This window comes from Phaenicophaeus curvirostris, chromosome 17, assembly GCF_032191515.1.
Source record: "Phaenicophaeus curvirostris isolate KB17595 chromosome 17, BPBGC_Pcur_1.0, whole genome shotgun sequence".
Taxonomy (NCBI): Eukaryota; Metazoa; Chordata; class Aves; order Cuculiformes; family Cuculidae; genus Phaenicophaeus; species Phaenicophaeus curvirostris.
The window spans coordinates 11,939,730-11,963,243 of record NC_091408.1 but is presented as its reverse complement, the minus strand read 5'-3'; the positions used below and the strand labels follow the sequence as shown (position 1 = coordinate 11,963,243).

Sequence of the window (23,514 nt, the reverse complement as noted above, 5' to 3'; positions counted from 1 at the left end):
TTTGACCTAAGTTGTGTGGTAAGGAGCAATGTGTGTGTGTAATTGGTACACATTAAGAGCAGAAGACACTTGGAGGACAGCAGTACTTGTGTCAGTCTGAAGACTTTGAATCTCTGTTGCCTACTGGAGTGAATATCTCAAGACACTCTTAGAGTAAAATTGGTGCAGAAAATTTCTGAGTTAGAAAGTGGAAACTCTTGCTAAATGGGATAATTCTCTGAAGAATTTTAATAGAGTGCTGGGTTTGAATATTAATGTGTGTGCACAATTAATAATTAAATTATTTCTACAGAATACAAGAAAGTCCTGTTAAATATTCCTTGGCTGTTATTCAGATTTCTGTCAGTTGTATGAGTGACTCTTCTGACTGAAACTTATCGTGGCTTCTAGTTGAATGAGAGAACTGTTTGCTAGCATATTAGAGACTTGTGCAATAAAACCCCAAATCATCACGGTCAGTGAAATGTATTTTTAAAGCATTTACTATGAATTTCTAATTCTAATTTCATTTTTTTAGGGGAGTTTCTCAGGAAAAAGATGGCCAAATCTCTTCAGCAATTGTGTCTTCAGTGCAGAGTAAAATCACTCAGGTACAAATAAACAAATTCAGAGTATGCCGCCTAATTAAGCTGAGGGAGGCTGAACTGGGACAGCATGTCCATCTTGTTATTCTTAATCTGTTTGCTACAAGAAAAACAATTCTGTTGCTTCTCTAGTTACTGTCCTTTCAAGTTTAATCAAGCCTCTAAAGCCCCAGCTCAATTCATTCTGCTGCAGTGCATGCCCTGTTATGATATGAAGTCTGCGTTATGCTGTAATGCCCCTGTTACCAGTAGCAGGTATTACTGAGAGCCCACCTTACCATTTAGTGCTCTTAACAAGTTTTGTGGAATAAAGAAGGAAGGAGAAATACCTTGGCAAATGCCAAGTTTGTAGTGTTGGCACTAGAAGAAAAATATGTCCTATTGCAAACTGAAGTAAGTGTAGGGTTTGCATTAAGTGGTATCTTAACTCACTTATACTCTTGTTGCTTTTTGTGTCTCTCAGCTGTTGATGTTATGATTTCATTGATATATTCAGGTTTACTGAGAATCGTGGCATATCAAGGATGTGCCTCTTATGCTGTGCAATATTCTATGTGCATTCGGTTTCCCTAACACAGTTTAAGATACCCAACCTCTGTCAAAATAATTCCACTTTTTTAAAAGCTACTGCATGATACCACTCTTCAAAAATTTTAATTTCACACTTCCTCTCATAGCCTTCATGCATATTTAACTTTCTTTCAATTGAATATGCCAAGTTTAGAGGAGAAAAGCTCTTAAGTATACTTCGAAAAATTTGCAATATAAATTCAGAGTTGCTTTTTACATTCCCACTTTTTCAATGGATAGATTATTCTCTCCATAAATTAATATTGTTCCAAGGTTTAGTTCCACTAGGGAAATAGCAGTAGATAGGAATTAATACTGGTAGACTAGTGCCTTACATACCTTATTTGATCTGTTTTCGATAAGAAACCCAAAACAAGAATGTTCAAGAAAAAAAGGAACAGCAGGTATAAGCACCAGAGAAAGAAAATGGGGTGTTAACACCATAGCACTTCTTAGGCTACCAAGCAAATGCACGGAAACACCTGCAAAATGAAACTTCTGTGAATCTGCAAGATATTTCTAAACATAGATTAGTTTAGCATCTTTTTATCTCTAAGGGCCCAAAGAAATGTAATTCACCTAATTACTAGCAAGATTATTTTGCTACTAATGTGCTGGCTGACCCTGAGCAATTGAGTGTCTTTTCTTATTCTGATCCTTCCATCTGTAAAGTGCAATAACAATGCTGAATTCCATTATGAAGTGTTTTCAGAGCTTCAGATGAAAAATCCTTTAAAAAAATCCTTTAAAAGAACTAAAGATTTTAATTCATTTATGTTGCATTTGTGAAGAAGTATTTTAAGTAACTTTAATTCATTACTGATACTTCTTATTTTTTGATCATTTTTTGCAACCCTATTATTCAATGCCATTTGCATGCAATTTCATTTCCTTTGGTAATGCTGTTCCCACTGGATACTCGGACAAGACTGAGAGTTGCTATTTGGTGTCACAACAGTCTTAATCTTTCAGTCATTCTGTCATTGTGAAAATACCGCTACTATGTAAATTTTTAGTCCAGGTGTACAGAGCAAACAAAAAAGCCTTCTGTTACAGAGTAGTTATTGGCACTTTCTTCTTGCCACTTCTCTCTTTTTTCATTGTTCTTTTTTTTTTTTAACCCATCAGTGGTTAGCAGTTGTGTGTTCATTACAGTTTTTGTGAAAGTACAGTAATAGTTTCTTCCCATTTCAATTAATATGATTTCTGTGGTTTGTTATATAGGAACTGCTATAAATATTTATGCAGAGCACTTTGTAGCATTGTAGTAAAAATTACCTTCCATGGCTGTCATAGGAACTTGCTCCAAATTATCTCACTCGTGGCTAGGGGCTGTCAGTATCTGATGACCATGAGCCTAAGTAGTCTGTGCGACTGGAGCAGAAGACAACCCCTTCGTGAAGGTTTTTACAATCACAGGCTTTACCTCTGTTCAAAGCCCAGATGCATCTGATCATTTTCCTTTTTTTTTTTTTCTACAGGATCTTATGGCCAAAGTGAGAGCAATGCTTGCAGCTTCCAAAAACATCCAAACTAGTGCCTCCTGAGACCTGTCGAACTGACCGTCAAGAAATTTTGTGAAAAAAACAATATGAAAAAACTGCCTCATCTCAAATGTACAGCTGAGCTTAGCTCACTTGGTTCACAACTCGTCTAATATTACCAGAACTCAAGGAGCTAAAACCTATCTTTCTGTACAGAAGTGTCTCCTTGAACTTTCATTAAACTTTTTCAGCCAGAATATCTTTGGAAAGTTTTTGGGTTTTGTAAATTGATTTTTTGACTAATTCTTCGGTAACATTTTATGATCAGCAGTCCATATGTGTATATTTGTAAATACCTTGTTTCTGTGAAAGAAGTATTACACAATAATAAAGAAGGAAACATCTTTCATTAGCTAGAGTTTTTGTGGAGTCCTTCATTGTTTGTTACAAATGAATTTTCTTTATCTGTAGTACTTTCTGCTTTTTAAAGTAGCAGCTGTCTAGCCTGCCTGAGCAAAACTGAGAAATACATTTTATCTTTCCTCATGCAGAAAACAATCCAAGAAGAATGCTTGGATGTTAGTAGTAGGCAGGTTTTGGACAACAGACGTGACTTTGTCTATCGTTTAGAAAGATCTCTGAGCCTCCATTTGAGGAAATGACCCTTTGAAGTCAATAACTAATGGTCAGTAGCCACCCTGTCTTAACGCGCCTGGTTCTCTCTAGTTATCTACAGAGAAGAGAGTATATTTTTGTGAGCATTCAACACAGACTTCACAGAAACCTGGCATTCTTCTGATTTAACATCTTCCATACGGTTGAGAAAGATGCTCGCTGACTTACCTTTTTCTGACATACCAGTTAACACTTTTCAGAAAGTTTGTGGGCTCAGTATTAATTGCACGTGTATTATTTAATTGAGTTATTCTTTAAATGACTACTAAAAGGCAAGTGTAAATTTTTCCCCAAGCCTGCTTTAGCTGTGAGGGTTTTGTAATAGTTGGTATATTCAAAAGGTGCTGCTACTGTTAGTTATTAGATTCCTTAAAGAGTGGGCTCAGGGGTTTTAATGACCCCTGAAACACTCTGTGATCTATAATCAGAAAGATTTTGGTTAGTGTCCTTAATTTCTCAAATTTGATAGAGAATAGATGGAGATTGGGGATGGTTTAGACAAATGAATGTGTGAAGTTTCTGCTTGCTCACTGACTAGTTGGTAAGTTGACTACATGGAACTGCACGGATTTCTAACTCCAACACAAAATCATTTTGTTCAGAGCAAGGCAAGGAAAAAAATACATCAGTATAATTCAAGCTTTGAGTAACATGATGGTCAAAATAGTAGTTGATTATGCCACTAGTTGTTGCTTAATTGGAATGAGAGAACAATATTTAAGCCATTGGAAACAATTATCAATTGAAACAATAATCAATCAAGTTTCTTTTCAGTTTTTGGCCAGTAATAATTAGAAGAGTTTGCACTCCTACAAAAAACATAAATGCTGTGTTTGATGAAGAGAATTTTATTGTGCACATGAATTGTGGTGAAATGGAGCCATCAAAATGGTAATGTAGAATCATGTTATCTGCCGTTTACCTAATTATTTCAAGTTTATTTGTAATGTTTTGACTAGGACAAAAATAATTTTCAACCAGTGCAAAAGAAGTAGTATTTTTTTTCTGTACGTGTTGATCAAAGAGTGCTAGTAGAAACAGAAATAAAAAAAGATGTAAATTTCATAGGCAGCTGTTGTAGATTGTTGTGCAGTGTTAAATTCACAGCTGCTTTATTTTTCCCTCCTAAATGGAGTTAAAAGTCTCACCATGGTTAAATAATTGGCATCTGGGGTGCGAGTGTTTGTCATGTAATCGGAAAAAAGCCCAATGCTTTGATAAAATAGAGTAGGCAGCTTGTTTTGCTGCTGCTTTGCAGATTTGTTCTCTTTAGGAAGATTGTTGCTTTAATAACTTCTTAAAATAGTTCCTTCCCTGTGAGCAAGTATTTTTCTTTTTTTTCTTCTTTTTTTTCTTATTCCCTTTTGTAGTATGAAGTGAGACAGAGTGTTTAGCTCCAGGAAAATTTAAATTAAACTGCATTTTTATACACTCTTTATTGTTTACTGAGGCTTGTTTGCATTTAGCACTCTCTTATGGGTAGTTGCATTCTCCAGAATTTAAAAAGTAGTAGTCTTTTTACTGTGTTACTTTTTTCTCTTTCCAAGCAGAATGGACATTTTTACCACATCAAAGGGTCTTCAACTGCTTTATCGTTTTAATTCCTTTGTATGTATTCACGTTTAGAAGTCAGTGCTGTGTTCACAGGCACTGGCTGTGTTATAACTGCTCACAAATACGTTGTGGAGCTTATGATGCAGTCAGTACAATTTGAGGTCTAGTGTTTCAGGAGAACGTGTAACCAACATCAGGAAAGCGTCTTAAGAACTTTGAACTGGAAAATTTTCAAACTTCTGTTTTCCAGGTACAGATTTTCTGTGCTCCCTCTGGAAGAGACCTCTCTGGGGACCCAGTTGGCATCAGGTCGGGGATTTGCAGAAGAGAGGAAGCCAGCTGCACCTGCTACCCCATCTCCACCCCTCAAGAACTGTATGTACTCAATTCTTCCCAATGTGGCCACACACCAAGGGGGCGAAATTGCTGGCTGTATTGCTGGAGTTGTCTTTCTCCCAGGAAATACATGAGGTTACTACAAGGAGGAGTTAAGAAATTGGGAAAGCTTCAACTGAGAGAAAGCGGGCTTTGAATAGTCATGAGGAAAGCACTGTGGTAGCTCTGAGTTGTCAGCAACTATTTTTAATTTTCCAGTTTCTCTAGTTTTGCAGAAACAATGTAATGTGTGACTGCTTTAAATTTGGCCAAATCTGAGCAACTCTAGCTCCTAAGTGCTATGAATTATTTCCTCTGCGTGAATGTAACAAACCAGAAGGACCTGGAATATTAACACTAACTTTCCAAATTGCTTTGGAAGGGCCTTTCTGTCTGTAATATGCCAGCCAGTCTTTTCCTCACTGTCTTAGGAGTTCCCAGATCATAGTTTTGAAGAGAAAAATAACAAGATTGATGGTTTATACAACAGAACTTTATTCGTGTGGAGTAGCCTTCTCGCAGAGCAGGGGAAAAAGAAATGTTTCCCCTAACAGGCAGTAGGAGCTCTTTCAGGATGTATCAGATTTTTCTCTGGAGGTTGTTTCAACCGAGATATCAAAAAAAGTACTTATTTTAAGTTCTGAACCATTAAATCATTTTCAGACTTGGGTATTTGTAGGCATTATAGGCCAACTTTGTCAGTGATGGAGAGCTTTATGAAACAGATAACAGGACAAAGGCATTGCTACAGCCTTTTCCTCTCCACCTTTTCTTGAAATAGTTAATTATTAGCTGCTTGTACATATCTGCCTTTCAATCCCTGTTACCAATTTCCATCAGAGCCTTTTTCTCTGAACAGATACTCTGAAGAATGGCTTCTACTTCATCAGTTTTGCTCAATATGCTCATATTTCAAGAGGTGGATCTATAATAACTTGTACTAAAGTTGTTCTAATTTGAATGAATTAGATGTGTTAAACAGCTTCCTACTTGGTTCTTCAGTCAGCTGGTGGATAATCTGTTAATAAAGTCAAAATCGTTTGGCCATCTCAGAATATACTTTTGCGTTTTCTATGGGTGAAGAGACCTTGCTTCTACTTGTAGTTCAATAGAAGCTGCCTTGAGTTAATGGTTTGGCGTTGAACAATTTGACTCTGTCAAGAAGCTGACAGCCATTGAAATATATCTGCAGTCTCTTGGCATTGATTGTGATTTCACATCATCACTTGTAACTGTTTGTGTCCTAACATTTTGTTTGACACCAATTATTTTGAAACGTATACTTTCTCACTTGTAAACTTCATGCAGTAGAGACAATCGAAGCCATACTCTCCATTTTTCAATGGGTAACAGTTTTTCAGCAACAGGTAACAGTTAGGATTGATGTTTTCTTGGATTTAAGGCAATGTCTATTATCTTTTGTGAAAAAAAAATTATTAGGACATCCTGTTTAATTAAATTTCTACTTAATTAGATTACATTTACCATATACTTTTCCCATCCCTACCCAGCAACTAATTATATGAAGTAAAGAGGTAAAAGATGTGTAGGTTGAGCTCAGTAAAATGCTAAAGCTGCTGCTTTACTAATTTTTCTTTTGCCTCATGATCTGAAAGCATGAAATCCAGCATTGCACTGATCTAACATCCTTATTTTAATTTCATGATTTAACTTGGCTATAACTTCATGAAAATCTGAGGGTTTTTTAATTCTAAACACAGCTTTTAAAAGTTGAAAGCTCAGTGTTTGATTGTTTTTTCTCGTTTGATATAAATATGAACATCTTCTGAATATTTTGTTTTGCTTTTAGACAGACCCTTTCAGCACGGGAAGTAGAGTTCGGTTAAGTATTACATATAAAAGCTTTTGGTTTTTTGGAACAGTTGGTTGGAAAGTAATACCTGCCTGCACGCTAATTAGGTTTCTGTCTTCCTGGTGATCAGCTGGTGTGGTATTGCTTTTATTATTCTGTTTGAACCATCGAGGGATTCTTGATAATTCTTGATGCAATTGATAATTCTTCATGCAAAGCATGTCTTTGATTTTTGCCTTAATTTTCCCTGATCTGGAAATGAATATAGGTAAGGAAATACCCTGCTGGATTGTGTATAATCTTAAAGCAAGTCATGACTGTTTATAACAAATCCTCTTTTACAATACCTTCTAGTGAACTTGAAAATTCCATGGTATTAATTTAGTAGCTTTAATTTGAATGAAAATGATAATCTCTTGACAACAATTAAGCCTGAACATGTAATATGACAAAAATAAAAAACTCTGCCAGACCCTTTTAAAAGCGATGGTGATAATCTGCCTCTCCTGGATCGCTGCCATTCTCTGATTGGGAGAAGTGCTCTAAGGACAGAATGGTTGCACATCTCGATGCATACTGACAAACACATTTTTCTCTTTTAGACCAAGTATTAAGCTGTTGATCTCTACATAGGAATAGAAAGTGTTATGATTTATTGATGATATTTGACAGTGTTCTACATACAGCTGCCTGATAGGGTAAGAGAAACCCCAGTATGCAAGACTGGAGAAGGAGAGATGCTGACTTCCCCAGACACCATAGTGTGAGTGGCAGATAAGATGCCTTACTTCAGTGAAACTTGGGGACCCAAGCTTTTCCTTGTCCTATTTCTTGCAAAATAAAGAATGTATTCTTCCTGGGAAAAGTCCCGTATATGCTCATATTTCTTCTGTTGAAAAGTAGGATGATTTGAGGTTTCTTGTTAAAATGCAATCCAAAGATGATTATCTGCAACTTTATTTATTAGAACATGGTAGCCTTGGTGATTATAGGACTGTCGGTTAAATTATTGCTCTTGCTTGTTGTAACAGCATTTTTTCCTTCAGAAATACTAAGCCTTGGAAAAAAAAAAACCTCAGCTCTGATCAAGAAACTTGTGAGAGGGTTTGACAACACAAGGAAGGAAACAAAAGTAATCTGTAATCTCTGCTTCTCCTTTCTGAAGCTCTAATAATCTAATTTGTTTTCTAAAGAAAAAATGGAAAGGAAAAATTCACTTTGTAAGCAGTGATGAAAAGGTGAATATTTTTCCACCTTGAGCTGAGTAAGTGTGAGAAGATATTTCAGCCTTAAGCTGTCGAGACAATCAAAAAGCTGCTTTCCACAGGTCTTTCAGTGCTCTGGTTTATGCGCAGTGAGGATGATAAATTACCAAGTACAACAATTAAAAAATTTTATCAAAGTCAGGACATGTTGCCTTAAAAAAATGGTGGGATGGGTGAAACCTGTGTTACAACAACATTATTGCAGCCCATTTTCAGTAAGCTGTCTGTGCTGGAAGAGAACTTAGAAAGCAATATAACCTTGACCTCACCTGAAAACCTAGTGGATACTCAACACAGTGAAAGGCAGCTACTCTAGAGGTGTATTTCTAGTGGGAAACCTCTTATTTCCTTGGATTCTTATGGTAAAATCTGTGGAATTTCAGTGTGGTGGTATAATAATGACAGACGAATAAAGGTCCTTTAGATGGCCCAATCTATTGTTTCATATTCCCAGAACAAAACGTTTTATGTATTTGCATAATAAGAAACCACTAGTTGACACAATTGAATCATGAATTGTGAAAGCCTTTGAGTTTGTAAGTTAATAGTTTTCTCAGAATTTCCACTGCAAAGGGACAATAGATGATCATTACTCTTCTGTGCGGGTCCCTTATCGGTTTGGGTTCATGCTGTCCCTGTGCCTTGTGCTGCAATTTATCAGTGGGAAGATATTTCCAGCTCATTTGTATTCTCTCTGTCAGGGCCCCAACTGCAGTAATAGACCTTAATGGTCCTGACTGACATTGCATGGGCCCTTCACCCACAGCCTCTGACCGCAGGTGCCTTTTAGCTCAGCACCTTTGCTCCTTGCTGAAACGGTTGTGGGTCTGTCCATCTTCAGGTCCATCGCAGCCATGCCTGCACCTGACTATGGATCCTGTTGACCTTGACCTGCAGGTTGACTTCCCAGCTTGAACTCAAGAGTTGCCTTGTCCAACCACACACTGGTCTGGCCATCTGGACCCCGGCTAGATCCCAGCTGCTCTTTCTGGGCCTGTCCTGCTCACTTGTGCCTGGGCTGGTGAGGTCCTTGCCCTGCCACCTGCGTTACCGCACTGAGCTCCCAGCTCCCAGCCTTCAGGGCTGGTCCCTGGCACTCTCTGCTCAAGTCTGACTCCCTGGCTGTTGTTATTGTCCAGAGAGGCTGTGGAATCTCCATCCCTGGAGACAGTGAGAACCTGAGTGCGTGCAGAACTAGGCACCCTGCTCCAGCTTATCATGCCTTGAGCTGAGGGCTCGGATGTGACAGTCTCAGGAGGTCTCTGCCAACCTCGGGTATTCTGTGGTTTGTGTTTGCCAGCACTCCAAGACTGCCCATCTCAATCAGGATGGAAACAACTGGATTTGCCTCCACTTCTAGGTGAGGCTGTCTCCTGTGCTTCTGGAACAGCTTTACAGAGGGTGTATCGAGTCCAAAGGTGAATGCCTTTTGCCTCACCGCAACAGGCGATAGAAAGTGTCTCAAAGATGGAATACTAAGGTAGCCTTTATTGAACCCCCTCTGCTTTGTTGAAGGTAGATTTAAAAATATGATAATATGCTGTGTAATCTGGGAGACCTCACAGCTGAACCCTGGTGACTTCATGATCCAATTAAAAACACTCCTGAGCCCACACAGCCCCTTGCTGAAAACATCCTGTGCTTTGAACCTTTGTCTATCACGTAACAGTTTATCTTCAGTTGCATCTTCTGCTTCTGGAATGGCTACTAGCTTGTCTGTTGGGTATTTTTAATTGGGAAATGGTAGAAATGGAGAGCCTCAAGCTGTCATTTTGCACAGAAACATTAGGAGACGTGCGTCTATTAATCCTGCAGAAGGAACATGTTAAACTCCCACTGTTCATAATCTCCCGTTGGAACCAATATTGGCTAATGACTTTAATGGTATCACACTTGGCAAAAATTAAACACATCTTTCATCCTTTCCTAAAGCTATTTCTGTTTTGAGGCATTATAGATAAGAAGGCGAAGTGGACAAAGAGCGATATCGTATGTTGAATTCAAGAGAATACTGTGAAAATGAGTGAGCTATGCTGGCAAATCTGATGGTGTTTGTCCAGTGTTTCTTAACTGGCAAAGAGACATTCACTCTCTTCTGACAGCCTAATGATTTTGATGACACTGGGATAGGTTTTTGACATGGGCACAGTAAGTGGTGTTGAAAAGCTATTGTTCTCATACTGTGACAGTGAAAATTTGCTGGATTTTAAGGCCAGTGCAACTTTGCCAACAAATGAAATCTCAAATCTTTAGAGGCAGAAGCAATTCTGTGTTTCCTTCCCAGGGTAATGACTACTTTACATGGAGCTGAGGGTAACAGGCAGTGTGCAATCAGACTGCTTGCTTTACAGAAATGGTTGAACTATGGGCCCTCAAAATCGTTGAACTTGGTTTCTCTTTTTGACAATCCTCCAAGCCCAAAGCAGAGGTTATGGTTTAGGAAAGCTAGGAATAAGCTTTCTGTAACATCTAAGTGAGGTAAGTCCCTTTTTTGTAGGAGGCGAATGGGATGAATGATGTTTTATAAGTAGGGGTTTGGTTTAATTGTCTGTGTCTCTGGAGCAACAAGCGGTTTACCCTTCCTTTAAGTGAGTGACACCTCAGAGAGAAAGACATAGAAGCAGCTGTTGAGGATGTACATGGTCTAGAGACCTCTGCTCTGTGGAGTGGCTGCTCATGGTGAGGTAGTGAGTACTTGGATTCCCCAGCTGCTCATTTCAGAGTCACAGCCTCACCACGGGCAGCATCATTAGAGGCACTCTGAAATGTCACCAAAAGTAAGGGTTTGTATCTCAGTATTTTCTTGTGACAATACAGAAGAGCATGGACGCGATGGTCTTGTTCAAAACACGAGCAATACAAGACATCAGCTATTCTATAAAGAAAGAATATTCTTTGTTCTTGCACTTGTAAGAACATGCAGATACAGTAAATGCTATTGTTTATCCTTAAATAGTGGTTATGTTGTGGGAAATCTTCCATCAGTGGCCTGTCTGCCTGGGAAGAGAGAATAGAAGATATTCTAAATATCAAATGAAATAGTGTACAGAGTGAAGAAGATCATTCAAGTGGGTGTTACAGATTGCGCGTGGAGACTTGTGCAGGTTCAGGCAAATATAGCTTAGATCCCACAGCTGCCGTAATTCAGGAAGTCAGTTCATAAAGAAATTGAACCAAGTAGGATGATGTCCAGTTTCAACTACATTTCAAGATTATTCCAGTACTGAGCTTTTTTCCTCCCATTTTTCTTTTAATGTTGTAAAATCAAGGTCAGTATCTAACAATGGAAGACCTAGTTCTGTATTTCATTGTGTTTGGCTCAGACTTACTGATGTTCTTTCTCATTTGGGAGCAAAGAAGGGGCACAGTCCTGTGATTTAATGTGTTCAGAGGTTCGAGGACAGAGTTGTGAAAAACCGAGTCATAAGAAAATTAACAGCTTGGCTGAGACATCATCTAAAGAATGACAGGTGATTCACCACGGATTGAAATGTCCAAGTAAGTGATTTTTTTTTTGTACATCTAAGCTAGTGGTAGGTGCATGAGTGAGCGCCCACGGGGGGAGTTGTACCTCCAGTGCCAAAGCCCCTGGTGCATGAGGAGTCCGCAGCTGTGGCTGAAGGTAACACAGTTGGCTGCTGTTTGTCATGCTTCAGAGCTGTCCCTTCCCAATTCACCTCGCTGGAGATCTGGAGAAAATCTTGTAAAATCTGAAAAGAATGACAAGTTTGGGCAACCATCAACTGATTTGATCCTCTCAGGGAAATACTTTCTTGGCTTCTTCAAAGGCTGATGGCCAAGGATCTGCATGCAGTTTCATTAATTTATTGTTCTGTTTGTGAGTGAGTCTCTGCCTGCTGAAAGCGCCCAGTCCCCAGGTGCTCATGAGCACTTGTTTCCTTGTTGTATGTGCTTTCTGCTCAGCTCGTGACTCACTTATGAGTGGTCCAGCTTCATCCTGGGCCTCTCAGAAGTCCCTATCTCATGCCGAAAGTCACAGCATTCTCTTAGGAAAGAAGTAAACAGCTGTGACCCTAAATAGTACCCAATGCTGAATTTGTGTTTCTAAGAACAAACCTCAAACCTCAATTCTAACTCTGGACTTAACAGCCCCTTGAAAGCCCATTCTTTCAAGGTCTGTCATCATCTTGACACTGGAACTTTCAAGACCCAAGTTTTACAGCTTTTAGCCCTTTGCTAGTAATGAGTTTTACACCTTAATAAAAGCTCCAGCAAAGTAGGATCTATCTGCAATTTGTTTAAAGTCACTGAAAAGTCACTGATTTCATTCAGGCTTCGTCAGCAGTACAAAAGCAGCCTCTTACAAGTCTTCTATAAATGAACTGTTACCTTAAGAAACAGCCTCCCACTCTCACTTGATTTTTGTAGAATTACTTTTCCTGTCCATATCTCACAGCTTGAGTTCAACTGAGATCTCTGTTACAATAAGCTTTCCAAACCATATCTGTTGCCTAAACAGAAATTAGCAGTGGAGAGGTTTCACAGAACCTCCCCAAAAATGCATGATCTTTGCAGAATGGACTTCTTGTAAAAACCTTCCAAGTACTCCTTTGGGTCACCCCACAGCGGCCAGCACTGTGAATGATCTGCCAATAAATAAAAATGACACGTCAATCACATTTGATTTCTCCACCTTCTTTGAGGGGTATTTCAGCGTTCAGCACATAGCTGAACTCCCTGAACTGCATTCCAGATGATCACTCATTGTGTCAAATTATGCTGCATTATGTAGATAGGTGGCTATGTGCTGGTATGCAGCTGTAATTCAAGTTACGTAGGTGGGTTTATTAGGATGGCTTTGCGCGATGGCAGGAAAAGAGGGGAGGATCCCGTATTTAACAGACAAAGCAGTATGAAAACATTGGTTTAGAAGTGCCAGCTGGGGACAGGGCCACTCACTGCATTGCTGCAGAGCTGGGGAGGAAGGGATGAAAGTGATGCTGTCTGCTGGCAAGGTGCGTTATACGAAGTCTTGCCTTCTGCTGGCTCTGCTAGCCGAGCACATCTGCTGGTTCGCGCTGGCACTGAGCTCATATGACTGATGGGACAAATAACTTCAGGGCTGCTTTGAGAAAGCGGTGCTGAAAAGCAAAAGATTCAGAAGACTTTGATTCTTTTAAGAGGGGAAGAAGAGGCAAGAGTTAAATACTTACGCCTGGCTCATCTGTGTGCCTGTGACCACAGCTATCAGGAAACCTGTTTGTATGAGGAAAGTGGAACGCTGTCATTGCGATGCAAAGATATTCCTTTTCAAAAAAGTCAGCAGCCTGTAAATGAAGAGGCAGGCAGCCCCACAAGCAGCAAATCAAATAGAACAGTTTTTATTCTGCCAACTGTTGATGGCATGAAATAACAAGGAAAAGTGCTGCGAACAGTGCTGTAGCGAAACACTGATTCAGAGAATCTAACTTTTCTTTTAATTAGACTGTCTGGAGGATGAGCCTTTGCTGTGTCTGGAAGTATTCAAGAAAACTCAAAAGAGAGAAAAGGAATATATTAAAGCAGCTAATTTGTAGCATGGTGTCAGTCTGCCCTTTCCATTCTCCCTATCAACAGAAATCATAACAGGCTAATTCCTCACTGTAGAATGTTCTTTGTTATCTATACATCTGAAGCTAACGATGTGCTGCACTGAGTGGGAAACAGGGCGAGGGGCTGGTGCTATCAGAGAAAATAATCATCTCATTTCCTTGGAGCATCACTGGAAGTTGTTCTGTGAAAACAGAAAGAGGAGGAAAAGCTCTCTGCTGCCACATAAATGCAGAGGAATTTGGCTTATCTATTCAGTATTTTTAAATTCACCAGTAAAGGTGCATGAAGTCCATGTGTCCTTGCAGGAGGCTGGAAGATGTTTCCATTGTGAAGCCATAGACGATGACAAGGATGCACTAATAATTACAGGTAAAGGTACAAAGAGGGGATGTTTAGAGGTGTTCTGTTGCTCCTGTGCTGTCTGCTATGGAATTTAGAAGCATTTAGAGTTAAAGCTAAAAATTTAAAGTGACAAAGCAGTCTTTTCACAACCGAAACAGAACCTGAACCCTGGCAGCACACGGCTCCGCTGTCCCCAAATACTGCTGGTCAAAGAGATCTGCAGAAAGTGCCTTTGCCCATCTGCAGCGTAGCTTCAGCTTTAATTTGTATTCATTACAATTTTTATCAGTGCATTTAGGCTAGCATTGTGAATGTTATTAACTGCTGGCTTTAATTGTCAGGATTTGTAAAAAAAATGTTGCTATTTGACTAATTAAAGCTGTGCTAAGTGCACAGCATCAAGTCCTTGGGCTCTTCTGCTAATTGCGCTGAGCTTTCTACCTGTTAATTTATTGGGATAAATATTATCAAAAGGCTTTGATAATTAACAGCTATTCATGAATTGTGCCCATTACCTGTCACCATCCTCTCAGGCTGCATTTTTCTAGGTGGCAAGGCTGAAGCGTTACCCCTGTAACGGCACATTAACATGCCAAGCAGGGCATCTGAAAGAGAAAAAAAATGAAGCTGAAAAGGTTGATTTTTCAGAAGTGAGGCAGAACTGTGGTGTGGGCAGAGCGTAGGGCTGGCATTTGGTGGGACTGTGTTCAGATCTGAGCTCTCCAACCCTCTCCTTACATGATCTCATATAGATCACTCCAGCGCTACAGGAGAAAAATCGAGGTAATTTCACATCTTTGCTTTGTTCAGTGGTGCGTAGCCCTGGGCGTAAGGACAGTGTGTTGTTTCTGAGACCTTTGAGCACGACTCAAAGGTGACAAGAAAGAAAATCTTAAACTGAGCCCAAGAGGGAGAACGAAGCCTGATGCTGCTGTTGTGTTTGAAAGCTGCTACTTTCAGCTATGAGCCCCATGTATTCGTGATGCTGCACAATGAGACTAAAATCTTCTGGAAAGCACGATGTAATGCGGGTCGTAGTCCTATGCTGAGGTGTCTGCACCCTGTTCTGCAAACGCACGCATTTGCTAAGAAATGTTCTTCCAGTAGCATAGAGCTGGACTGAGATTCCTAGTGCCAGAGATGCTGTAGCAGCCTTCTCTAACTTTTTTAAACTGCATTTTTACCCTTTTCTAGAGCTGAGAGCTTACTCAATTTTCAGCTGTATCACGGCATTAAAATTGGCTTTGGAGGTAATTTTAAATAGATTAAATTCTTGACTATTAGAATCTTAACAGTAAAGGCACATAATCTAGCATAGCGATTTTCTTTGGATTTGCATCTTAAATACCTTTGTACAGGTAAGGCAATAGTTTATGCTTTTGTTTAAGAAAACAAGCTCGGTGATGATGCATAAAGAAACTTTACTTGCCTGGTTCCTCCTGATGTGTGTATTTTTTCTTCTTTGCAGCAGCAAAAGCACTGAGGGCTTCTTTGACTGATGGGCTCATTCAGGATATCTTGGAGGTAGGTAGGGAGGATAACTATTGGCTTAACAGATGATGGTCGTTGTGAACCAAAAAGATGAATGCATAGCTAAAAATGACATCTCAGATCTTGAAACACAGAGTTTTCTAGGCTGTAAATAGTCTCTATTTAATGCAAAATGAAAAAAAATAGAGCTGAAACTTAGTAATAATTCTTTCTTCAGCCGCAATCAGTCTGCACTGGGATATTTTTATAATCCTAGCTATTGATCTTCTGAAGAGCTGTTATGTTTGAAATAATTATTTCAAAGAAATATTGAAGAAAAAGCAAGATCATCTTTGCACAAGAGACTTTTTTATCACTTAAATATATTCATTGTAGAAGTATCTCCCTCAGCAGAGGTGAAGAGCATTCCCAGCATCCAGGGCTGCTTTTTTTCTGCTCCATCTGCCAGGAGTTTTGCAGCTGGCACAATTCATTAATTCTGTTCAATCTGTGTCCTCTTAAACTAGCAACGACTTTAATAATCAGCATCCTGGGTTGTGAACATACGGTGTGCTTTTTACTCTAAGCTACTCATTGAGTATTACCATGCAACATAACAGCTTTTTCCAGTGCTTTCTCCGGAGAGGCAGAGTGGAAACATCAGCATTCGGATGGTGTGGTGGGATCGGATCTCGGCCTCCTTGGTAGGAAACCGGTCAGTGCTGATGGAGCTCATTGAACCTTGCACCGTGTTTAGCCATCGTTACTAATGTCGGAGAATCTCCGCTTGTCCTCCAAGCTGCAAGGCCACCAGGTAAGTCAGCACGAGTGTCAATGGCCTCAAGTCCACCAGGTAAGTCAGCAGGAGCATCAACGGTCTGTTTCTGCAGACTCTTGAGCTTTGAGAAGCTCTTGCCATCCAGAAAGGAGATCTTGGGGGTTACTGGCCCCAGGCGGTGGTACAAGGAGATGGTGCTGTTCTTGAGACGCTTGTAGAGCAATGAATTTGGGTGACCCAGCTCTGTTCCTGGCTGATGGGTTTGGCTTTTGTTAATCAAACAGCACTAGCAAGGGACATTCTGTTGCTTTCCTGAGAGGAAAATCCTACCCTTGCCAAGAGGAGACTGGGAAAGAGATTGAGAGGAGGGAAAAATTTGTAACAACATGGCTGGGTAGCCTAGAGAAGACAGATGGGGATGCAGGGATGAGGAAGGGATATGGGAGCAGTGGGAATGGGCAGGAACGGGGAAAACTGGGAAGTCCAAGCAGACAAAAGCCCATGTCGGGGAGAAGCCTATATAAACTTGCATAGATGCAAATTTGGATAGATATAAACAGGGAAATAGAGACATTTATGGCCATCTCCAAAACATACTATACCATTGTTAGAACCATCAAAAACATACTGCCTGCCTCTCCTTATTCTTTGAAAATTATTGTTTCATGACAAAACCCCAGCCCTACAAAAGCTCCCGATATGTAATTTATGTAAGTACAGGCTTCTGTGCTTTTTTTTCTCCTTTGCAAATCTTCCTGGAGTTCTCGGGGGAGATGTATTTATCAGGTGCAAAGCAAAGCTTTGTTTTTCTCTCTCCTCCTCGACAAAAGCTGTCACTAGGTGCCAGTGTTCAGAACAACATTACAGTCTGAACGTGTGCAGAACCCATTGTACTGCCATATTCCTGTCAGCTTCCCCGTGAGTGACAAACTGCTGCTGCCTTCATCTCTACATGCATGTCATATTAACCGCCCATTCGTTGACCCTCACATTTTCTTTAAATGTGTCTGGGTAGAATTGGAGTGATGCACACCATTTTTCCAGCAGAAATAACAAACAGGTGACTTAACGGAGAAACCGACCCACTCTGATGACTCCCCTGAATGATATTTCAGTGGCTGCTGGTGAGTTCACATACGCTAATGAGCTGAGAGCAGCTTGCCAGGACAGGAGCCCCACTCTGAAATCTTGAGCAAACCAGGGCTTCCCTGGGGCAGCGTGGCTGGGTACGCGATGAGGGCTGCGGAGACAGAACTTTCTGTGCTTGGCCACGTGTATTGTCTTTCCACCTCCCTCTGCCCCGTCCTCGCTTACCCACAGCACCGTGCGCAATTTTGAGTGTCACCAAAGTGGAGCAAGATCCTTGCCTCAAAGCACTGCAGAAATCTGTGTTCCTTGCCTTGGGTGGCAAGCCAAAAGGATGCCTTATCCACAATGTCCCATGCAAACTCTGATCCATCCTGCATGCTGTGTCCTCCACCGCTGCAGAAAGAACCTTACATGAGCAGGAATCTTTATTGCATTTACTTTCCCTAAGTCCATTTTGCATACCCACATTATTTCACACACAAAACACCAAAGAGGTTCTTTTAAATAATCATATTTTTTCCTCTGCTAAATGTAGCTTAGGTTTTTCTGATGGTTATTATTAAAAACCATACTAATTTACACTGCTAATGACAAGTTTGCTGGCATTCATGCAACTCATACTGTCGATATAGTTTAAAAAATGACAGTTACGTGTGTTAGTTCAGTTCAGTTTTCAGCCAGTGAGTGCCATTCTCTTGCCTTCATCGACATTTCAGCTATTCTTCAGCCCGTGGTTAAGCCCATGTGCTGCTGGTGATGGTCTTGTTGCTACGGAACCAGGAGACGATTCAAGAAATCTGAATTCAGTTCTGAGGTTCTACCTTAATAGATTTCCTAAGCATTTTGGGCAAAGCAATCTCTTTCCTAAGTCCCTCTTTGCAAACAGAGACATAGGCAAGTTGGGACTCCTGCCCCATGGCCTCAGCAAGGACCAGGTTTGACCCTGCCAGCAGCAAAGTGTCCATCAGCCTCTTTTTTCATTTTTTTCTTCTTTTTTTTGTGTGTGTTTGATTTTCTGTGGGTTTTTTTTTTCATGGACAAAAGTGCATCGATCAATTCTTTATTATTTAAATCCTTTTGTTCAAGAGGCTTTAGCAACAGTGCAGAGCACTTCCTTTTGCTGGCTGCTGAACAATGTGTCATATTTCCACTTTAAAGTCCCTGATAATTAGCTAAATGTACCCAAGGAAACCTTAATTTACACAAGCTTGCCAAATAATTGTAAAATTCATTTAAAATTAGCTGGATTGGATCATTTTCTTTTCTGTCTTTGCTGATACCCTATGGAAATGGTAGAGATCTGGCTGTTTACTGAAGACAAGGACCTTCTGAGACAAGTAGAACGTGACCTTTATGCTGCTGGGACATGTTCTCTCACCTCAACACACTACCAGTGTCTGCACAGGAGGGAAAGGAGCTGGGGATGGAATACGGAATTTTTTTTTTTTATCATATAATTGACTCGTTTCTCCTCTCCTCCCCCTGTGTGCTGTAACACCTGTAAAAGTGTCTTACCTTCGGCTAAAAATAAATAAAGAAGCAATCTCTAACACCCAATTATCTCAGACTGGGAGAAACAGTTGTGATTAAGGTTTTAAGGCAGCCTTCAAAGAAGCATTTGAAAATATGTCCAAGCTGCAAGTGCCAGCAGATGTAGGGAATGTGGATGGCAGTCATTGACATGAGAGGTGCACAAGATAATAAAAGAGGTATTAGCAGGTGGGAGATAAGAACGAGGGATGTGGGAAGAGCAAAGCCTGTGAAGGAGTTGCTGATGGAAGAGGATAAAGTGGGAATCTGTGCTTCAGTGGAGAAGTTTGGAGAAGCGGTGCAAGGCCACCAGCTTTTGAGCAGACCTGACACTGCTGACTGCGAGAGCTAGTTTGCCTTCTCTTGGGGAGGGAGAAGAGGAAACAGGGTGTAATTAAATATGCATTTGATCAGGGAAAGGCTGACAATGTCTCAGTGGTAAAGGTGTTCATCTGACAGGCAATAAACCCAGCCTGGGAAGAGCAGGGAGCCTTAAACTTCCACCTCCTGTCTCCCTGTCATTCCTCCCCATAGTTAACCCCTACGGACAGTCTGACAAAGTGAGATGGTTTATTTTTGTTGAAAGTGTCTCAGGCAGCCCTTGCTGTGCTGCAGCAGAAGCATCTGGTGCATCTGTGTGCCGAGATCTGAACCCAAACCTGGGTCTTTCCTCTGCCATGATCAGCTTCTGAGCACTCTTGGAGCTGGAGGGGCTGTCCCCAGCCTGGGTCTGCCAGGGCTCACCTTGGAGCATCCCCAAGCTCTCCGTTGCTGGCTGCTGGTGCTGCTGTTTTCCTGCAGGGATGTGCACTCAGCTTGGCCAAAGCCATCTCCTCAGGCTCAGTGTGAAACGCAAGGCTTGAAACAAAAAAAACAAACCACCCTAAGACTGTGCCTGTAACTCTTTATAAAATTAAGAAAATCAGCTATGATCACCTTCAAATAGGTCCCTTCTGAGGTGATGCACGGCTGCATACAAGACTGCCAGTGTTCAAAGCAATTCCACAGATCATTTTCTGAAAGACTTGAGGATCTCTGTTGTTTTTCTTTCATACCTTCTACCAAGAAAAAACAGGCTCCTTTGAGCAATGAACTTGATCTTTGGAGGGAGCTGGCTCTGGCAGATAAGGTGGGTGCTCAAGCACAGTGATATTATTAGCTAAAAATTGTTTCAGAGACAAAGCATTGTGGGCTGGCGCATACCAGCATTTCCCAACCAAGGGTAAGAAGGTGTCTCTATTTTGAACACATCTCCCCTCAGACTGAGTGAAGCAATCGAGTTGAGCCTTGTCTCGCTGTGGCAGGTTAAAATATGCTCTATTACCGTCTCTTTGTCTCTCCCTTCCCACTCTTCAATCCCAGGCTGTAGGGTTAGTCTTAGTTTTGTTTGTCATACCTCGTATACGCCACAGACGTAGTCTCGAGAGGTGACAGCATAGCCTTCCACATGTCTGCTTTTTAACAATCCTTTGCAAAGTGCCCTGAAATCCTGAGTTCTGTCTGAACTCAAGGGCCAAGAACACATTTATTCCTCCTCCCCTTCCCTCTGAAATCCAGCTGCTGCTTTGGTGCCAGTTTGCACCAATTTTAAGCCTTCTCCGAATGACTCCCAGCCTCTCCGTGGCTGAGCAGGCAGAAAGAAAATCGGTGCCCCCTCTTGATGCTTGTTGCAACCTGACACCTGAAACATTCCTGGCTGCCAGCGGCAATCTGAGCAGCACTTGCTTTTCTCGTGAAGGAAATTATATTTGACTCTTTCTCAGTAACAAACTCCCCTCCAGAACTGAAGGGAAACACTGAAATTGCCAACAGGCTTTCTGTTGAGCACCAAAATGCTCAGAGGGTGGAAGCCAAGTAGCCACTGCAGCCGCCATCGCCACCAGGCTCAGAGTTGTTGCTCCCTGCTCACATGGAATCATAGAAGAGTTTGGGTTGGAGGGACCTTAAAGATCATCCAGTTCCGCCCCCCCGCCATGGGCAGGGACACCTCCCACTGGATCCGGCTGCCCAAGGCCCATCCAACCTGGCCTTGAACACCTCCAGGGATGGGGCAGCCACAGCTTCCCTGGGCAACCTGGGCCAGGGCCTCATCACCCTCATGGTGAATAAATTCCTCGTTATGTCCAGTTTAAATCTGCCTCTCTCCAGTTTATCTCCATTGCCCCTCATCCTATCACCACAAGCCTTTGTGAACAGTCCCTCCCCGGCTTTCTTGTCATTCCTCATGACACCAGACACAGGCACTGACAAGGGCAGGGAGGGAGCAAAGATCCCGGCTTCTTTTCTGCTGATGTTTTGCAGCCAGACCCACCAGGCTTGCTTTCTTGTCTGATCGAACTTTGGATGTGTTGGAGACATGCAATTCTTGCATCTTGGCTTGTATCAGAAACAGCGTGGCCAGCGGGTCCAGGGAGGTTATTCTCCCTCTGGACTCGGCACTGGTGAGACCGCTCCTCGAATCCTGTGTTCAGTTCTGGGCCCCTCACCACAAGAAGGATGTTGAGGCTCTGGAGCGAGTCCAAAGAGCAACAAAGCTGGGGAAGGGGCTGGAGAACAGGCCTTATGAGGAACGGCTGAGAGAGCTGGGGGTGTTTAGCCTGGAGAAGAGGAGGCTGAGGGGAGACCTCATTGCTCTCTACAACTACCTGAAAGGAGGTTGTGGAGAGGAGGGAGCTGGGCTCTTCTCCCAAGTGACAGGGGACAGGATGAGAGGGAATGGCCTCAAGCTCCGCCAGGGGAGGTTCAGGCTGAGCATGAGGAAAAAATTTTTCACAGAAAGGGTCATTGGTCCCTGGCAGAGGCTGCCCAGGGAGGGGGTTGAGTCACCTTCCCTGGAGGTGTTTAAGGGACGGGTGGATGAGGTGCTGAGGGACATGGTTTAGTGATTGATAGGAATGGTTGGACTTGATGATCCAGTGGGTCTCTTCCAACCTGGTGATTCTATGTTTCTATCATTCAACAAGGAGCGGGTGGTGCTCGTAGGGCACCCAGCACTCAGAGCTGAGCTGAGGGACCTGCCACGGCGAGGGGATGAGGACACAGAGCTGATGTGCAGCCTAACCCCATATGTTGAGGGGAGGGAAGGGTTTGGTGCTGCTTAATGGCCTGTCCTTTAGAAAAGCAGCATTCGCCTCTGGGAATGATAGCACTCACCCTGCCAAGCCAGGAGTGCTTGAAGTCAATTAGGCTGTATAATTTCAGGTTGCCTTTGAGTAAAAGAAAGTTTTTGGAGATTCATTCTTTATTTATTGACGTGTTTTCTTCTGCTTCAGAGAAAGAAAATATTTCCTGCAAGATGAGGGATAAAAAAACCCACTTTCCATCTTGCCTGTAAGAAATGCTTCAGGATTTTTATGAATTTCTTGTTACAAATTGCCAGCAAATTTAATTGGAAGACTGGACAAAAACCCAGATTTTTTTTTTCCCTTTACGTGAATTCTTGCTGTTGCTTTGCCTAAGTGCACTCAGTGCGTGCTATGTGTTTATGTGCAGAATAAAAATGGATTGCTCCTAGAAAGTTGGGGTTTTTTTTTTAAAAAAGGCAACAAAAACCATCCCTGAATTGCTCAAAATAATTCTTGCATTATATCTTCTTGGTTTAAGGCTGACAGTACCTCAGAGATGCTAAAAACTAAACAAAAGAAGCAGCCTCCCTTTCTCTAATAAAGCAAATTGGAGCAATAAGCAAAGACAAGCTTTTGTTTTGCCCTCGGCCCTGGCTGGGTCTGAAAGCGCCCTATGTCTCGCGCTTCCCTTCTGCTAATTAGGGTGACTGTTCCCAGGTGCCAGGGATCTTTCCTGAGCCAACACTGGGAAGTCCTGTTGCCTTTCGGTGCCTCTCATGCCTGTCCCTATCTCCATCTCCTCACAGATGTGTGGTGGTTTTATTAAACACCTCTGCTGGGAGACCACTGGGATTTTTTTTTTTTTTGGTCTGGCTCTGGCAGCGGTGGAAGAAGCAATGATCCATGCTGAGAACAAACAGGAGCTAACAGGTTTCAACATGCTTTACTGCGCGAGAATTACAATGGCGCGGCAGCTATTATCATTCATTTAGGGGCACAGAGGCTGACTTGATGGAAGGCAGCCACCGAGGTGAAATCTGCTCCATTATTTTCAATAAGAGATGTACAGAGCATAAACAGGTTGGTGTCTTCAACATGATCAGCAAAACAGCACTGGATTAACTGCTGTGTGGTGCCCTGCTTTATTTATTGCAGCTCTGCATGTGGACTGGTATCACAAGTGTCCCCAAGCCTAACCAGTGTCCCCAAGTTTAACCAGTGTCCCCAGCAGCAGTGGGGCTGATGGACCCGAGCCGCTCACAGTGTGGCTCGAGTGCTGCAGCGAGGGAGGTAAATCGATGATCTTGCTCGGGCTCCGTTTCTTGGCTCAGCCCAAGCTTTGTGCACTTTATGTCATCCTTTGGCAA

At 41.7% G+C, this 23,514-nt stretch overlaps 1 protein-coding gene across 6 annotated transcripts in view; it reads left to right on the top strand.

Annotated features, from left to right (window-relative positions):
- SFSWAP (splicing factor SWAP) overlaps positions 1-3,050 on the top strand; it is a 49,269-nt gene extending 46,219 nt beyond the window's left edge. For all 6 annotated transcript variants that reach the window (XM_069871178.1, XM_069871177.1, XM_069871179.1 and 3 more), the window contains 2 exons: positions 518-590; positions 2,636-3,050. In XM_069871178.1, coding sequence (XP_069727279.1) covers positions 518-590; positions 2,636-2,654 — 92 coding nt within the window. In that variant the 3' untranslated portion in view covers positions 2,655-3,050. The remainder of the gene's footprint in view (positions 1-517; positions 591-2,635) is intronic.
- Positions 3,051-23,514: the final 20,464 nt, after the last annotated feature.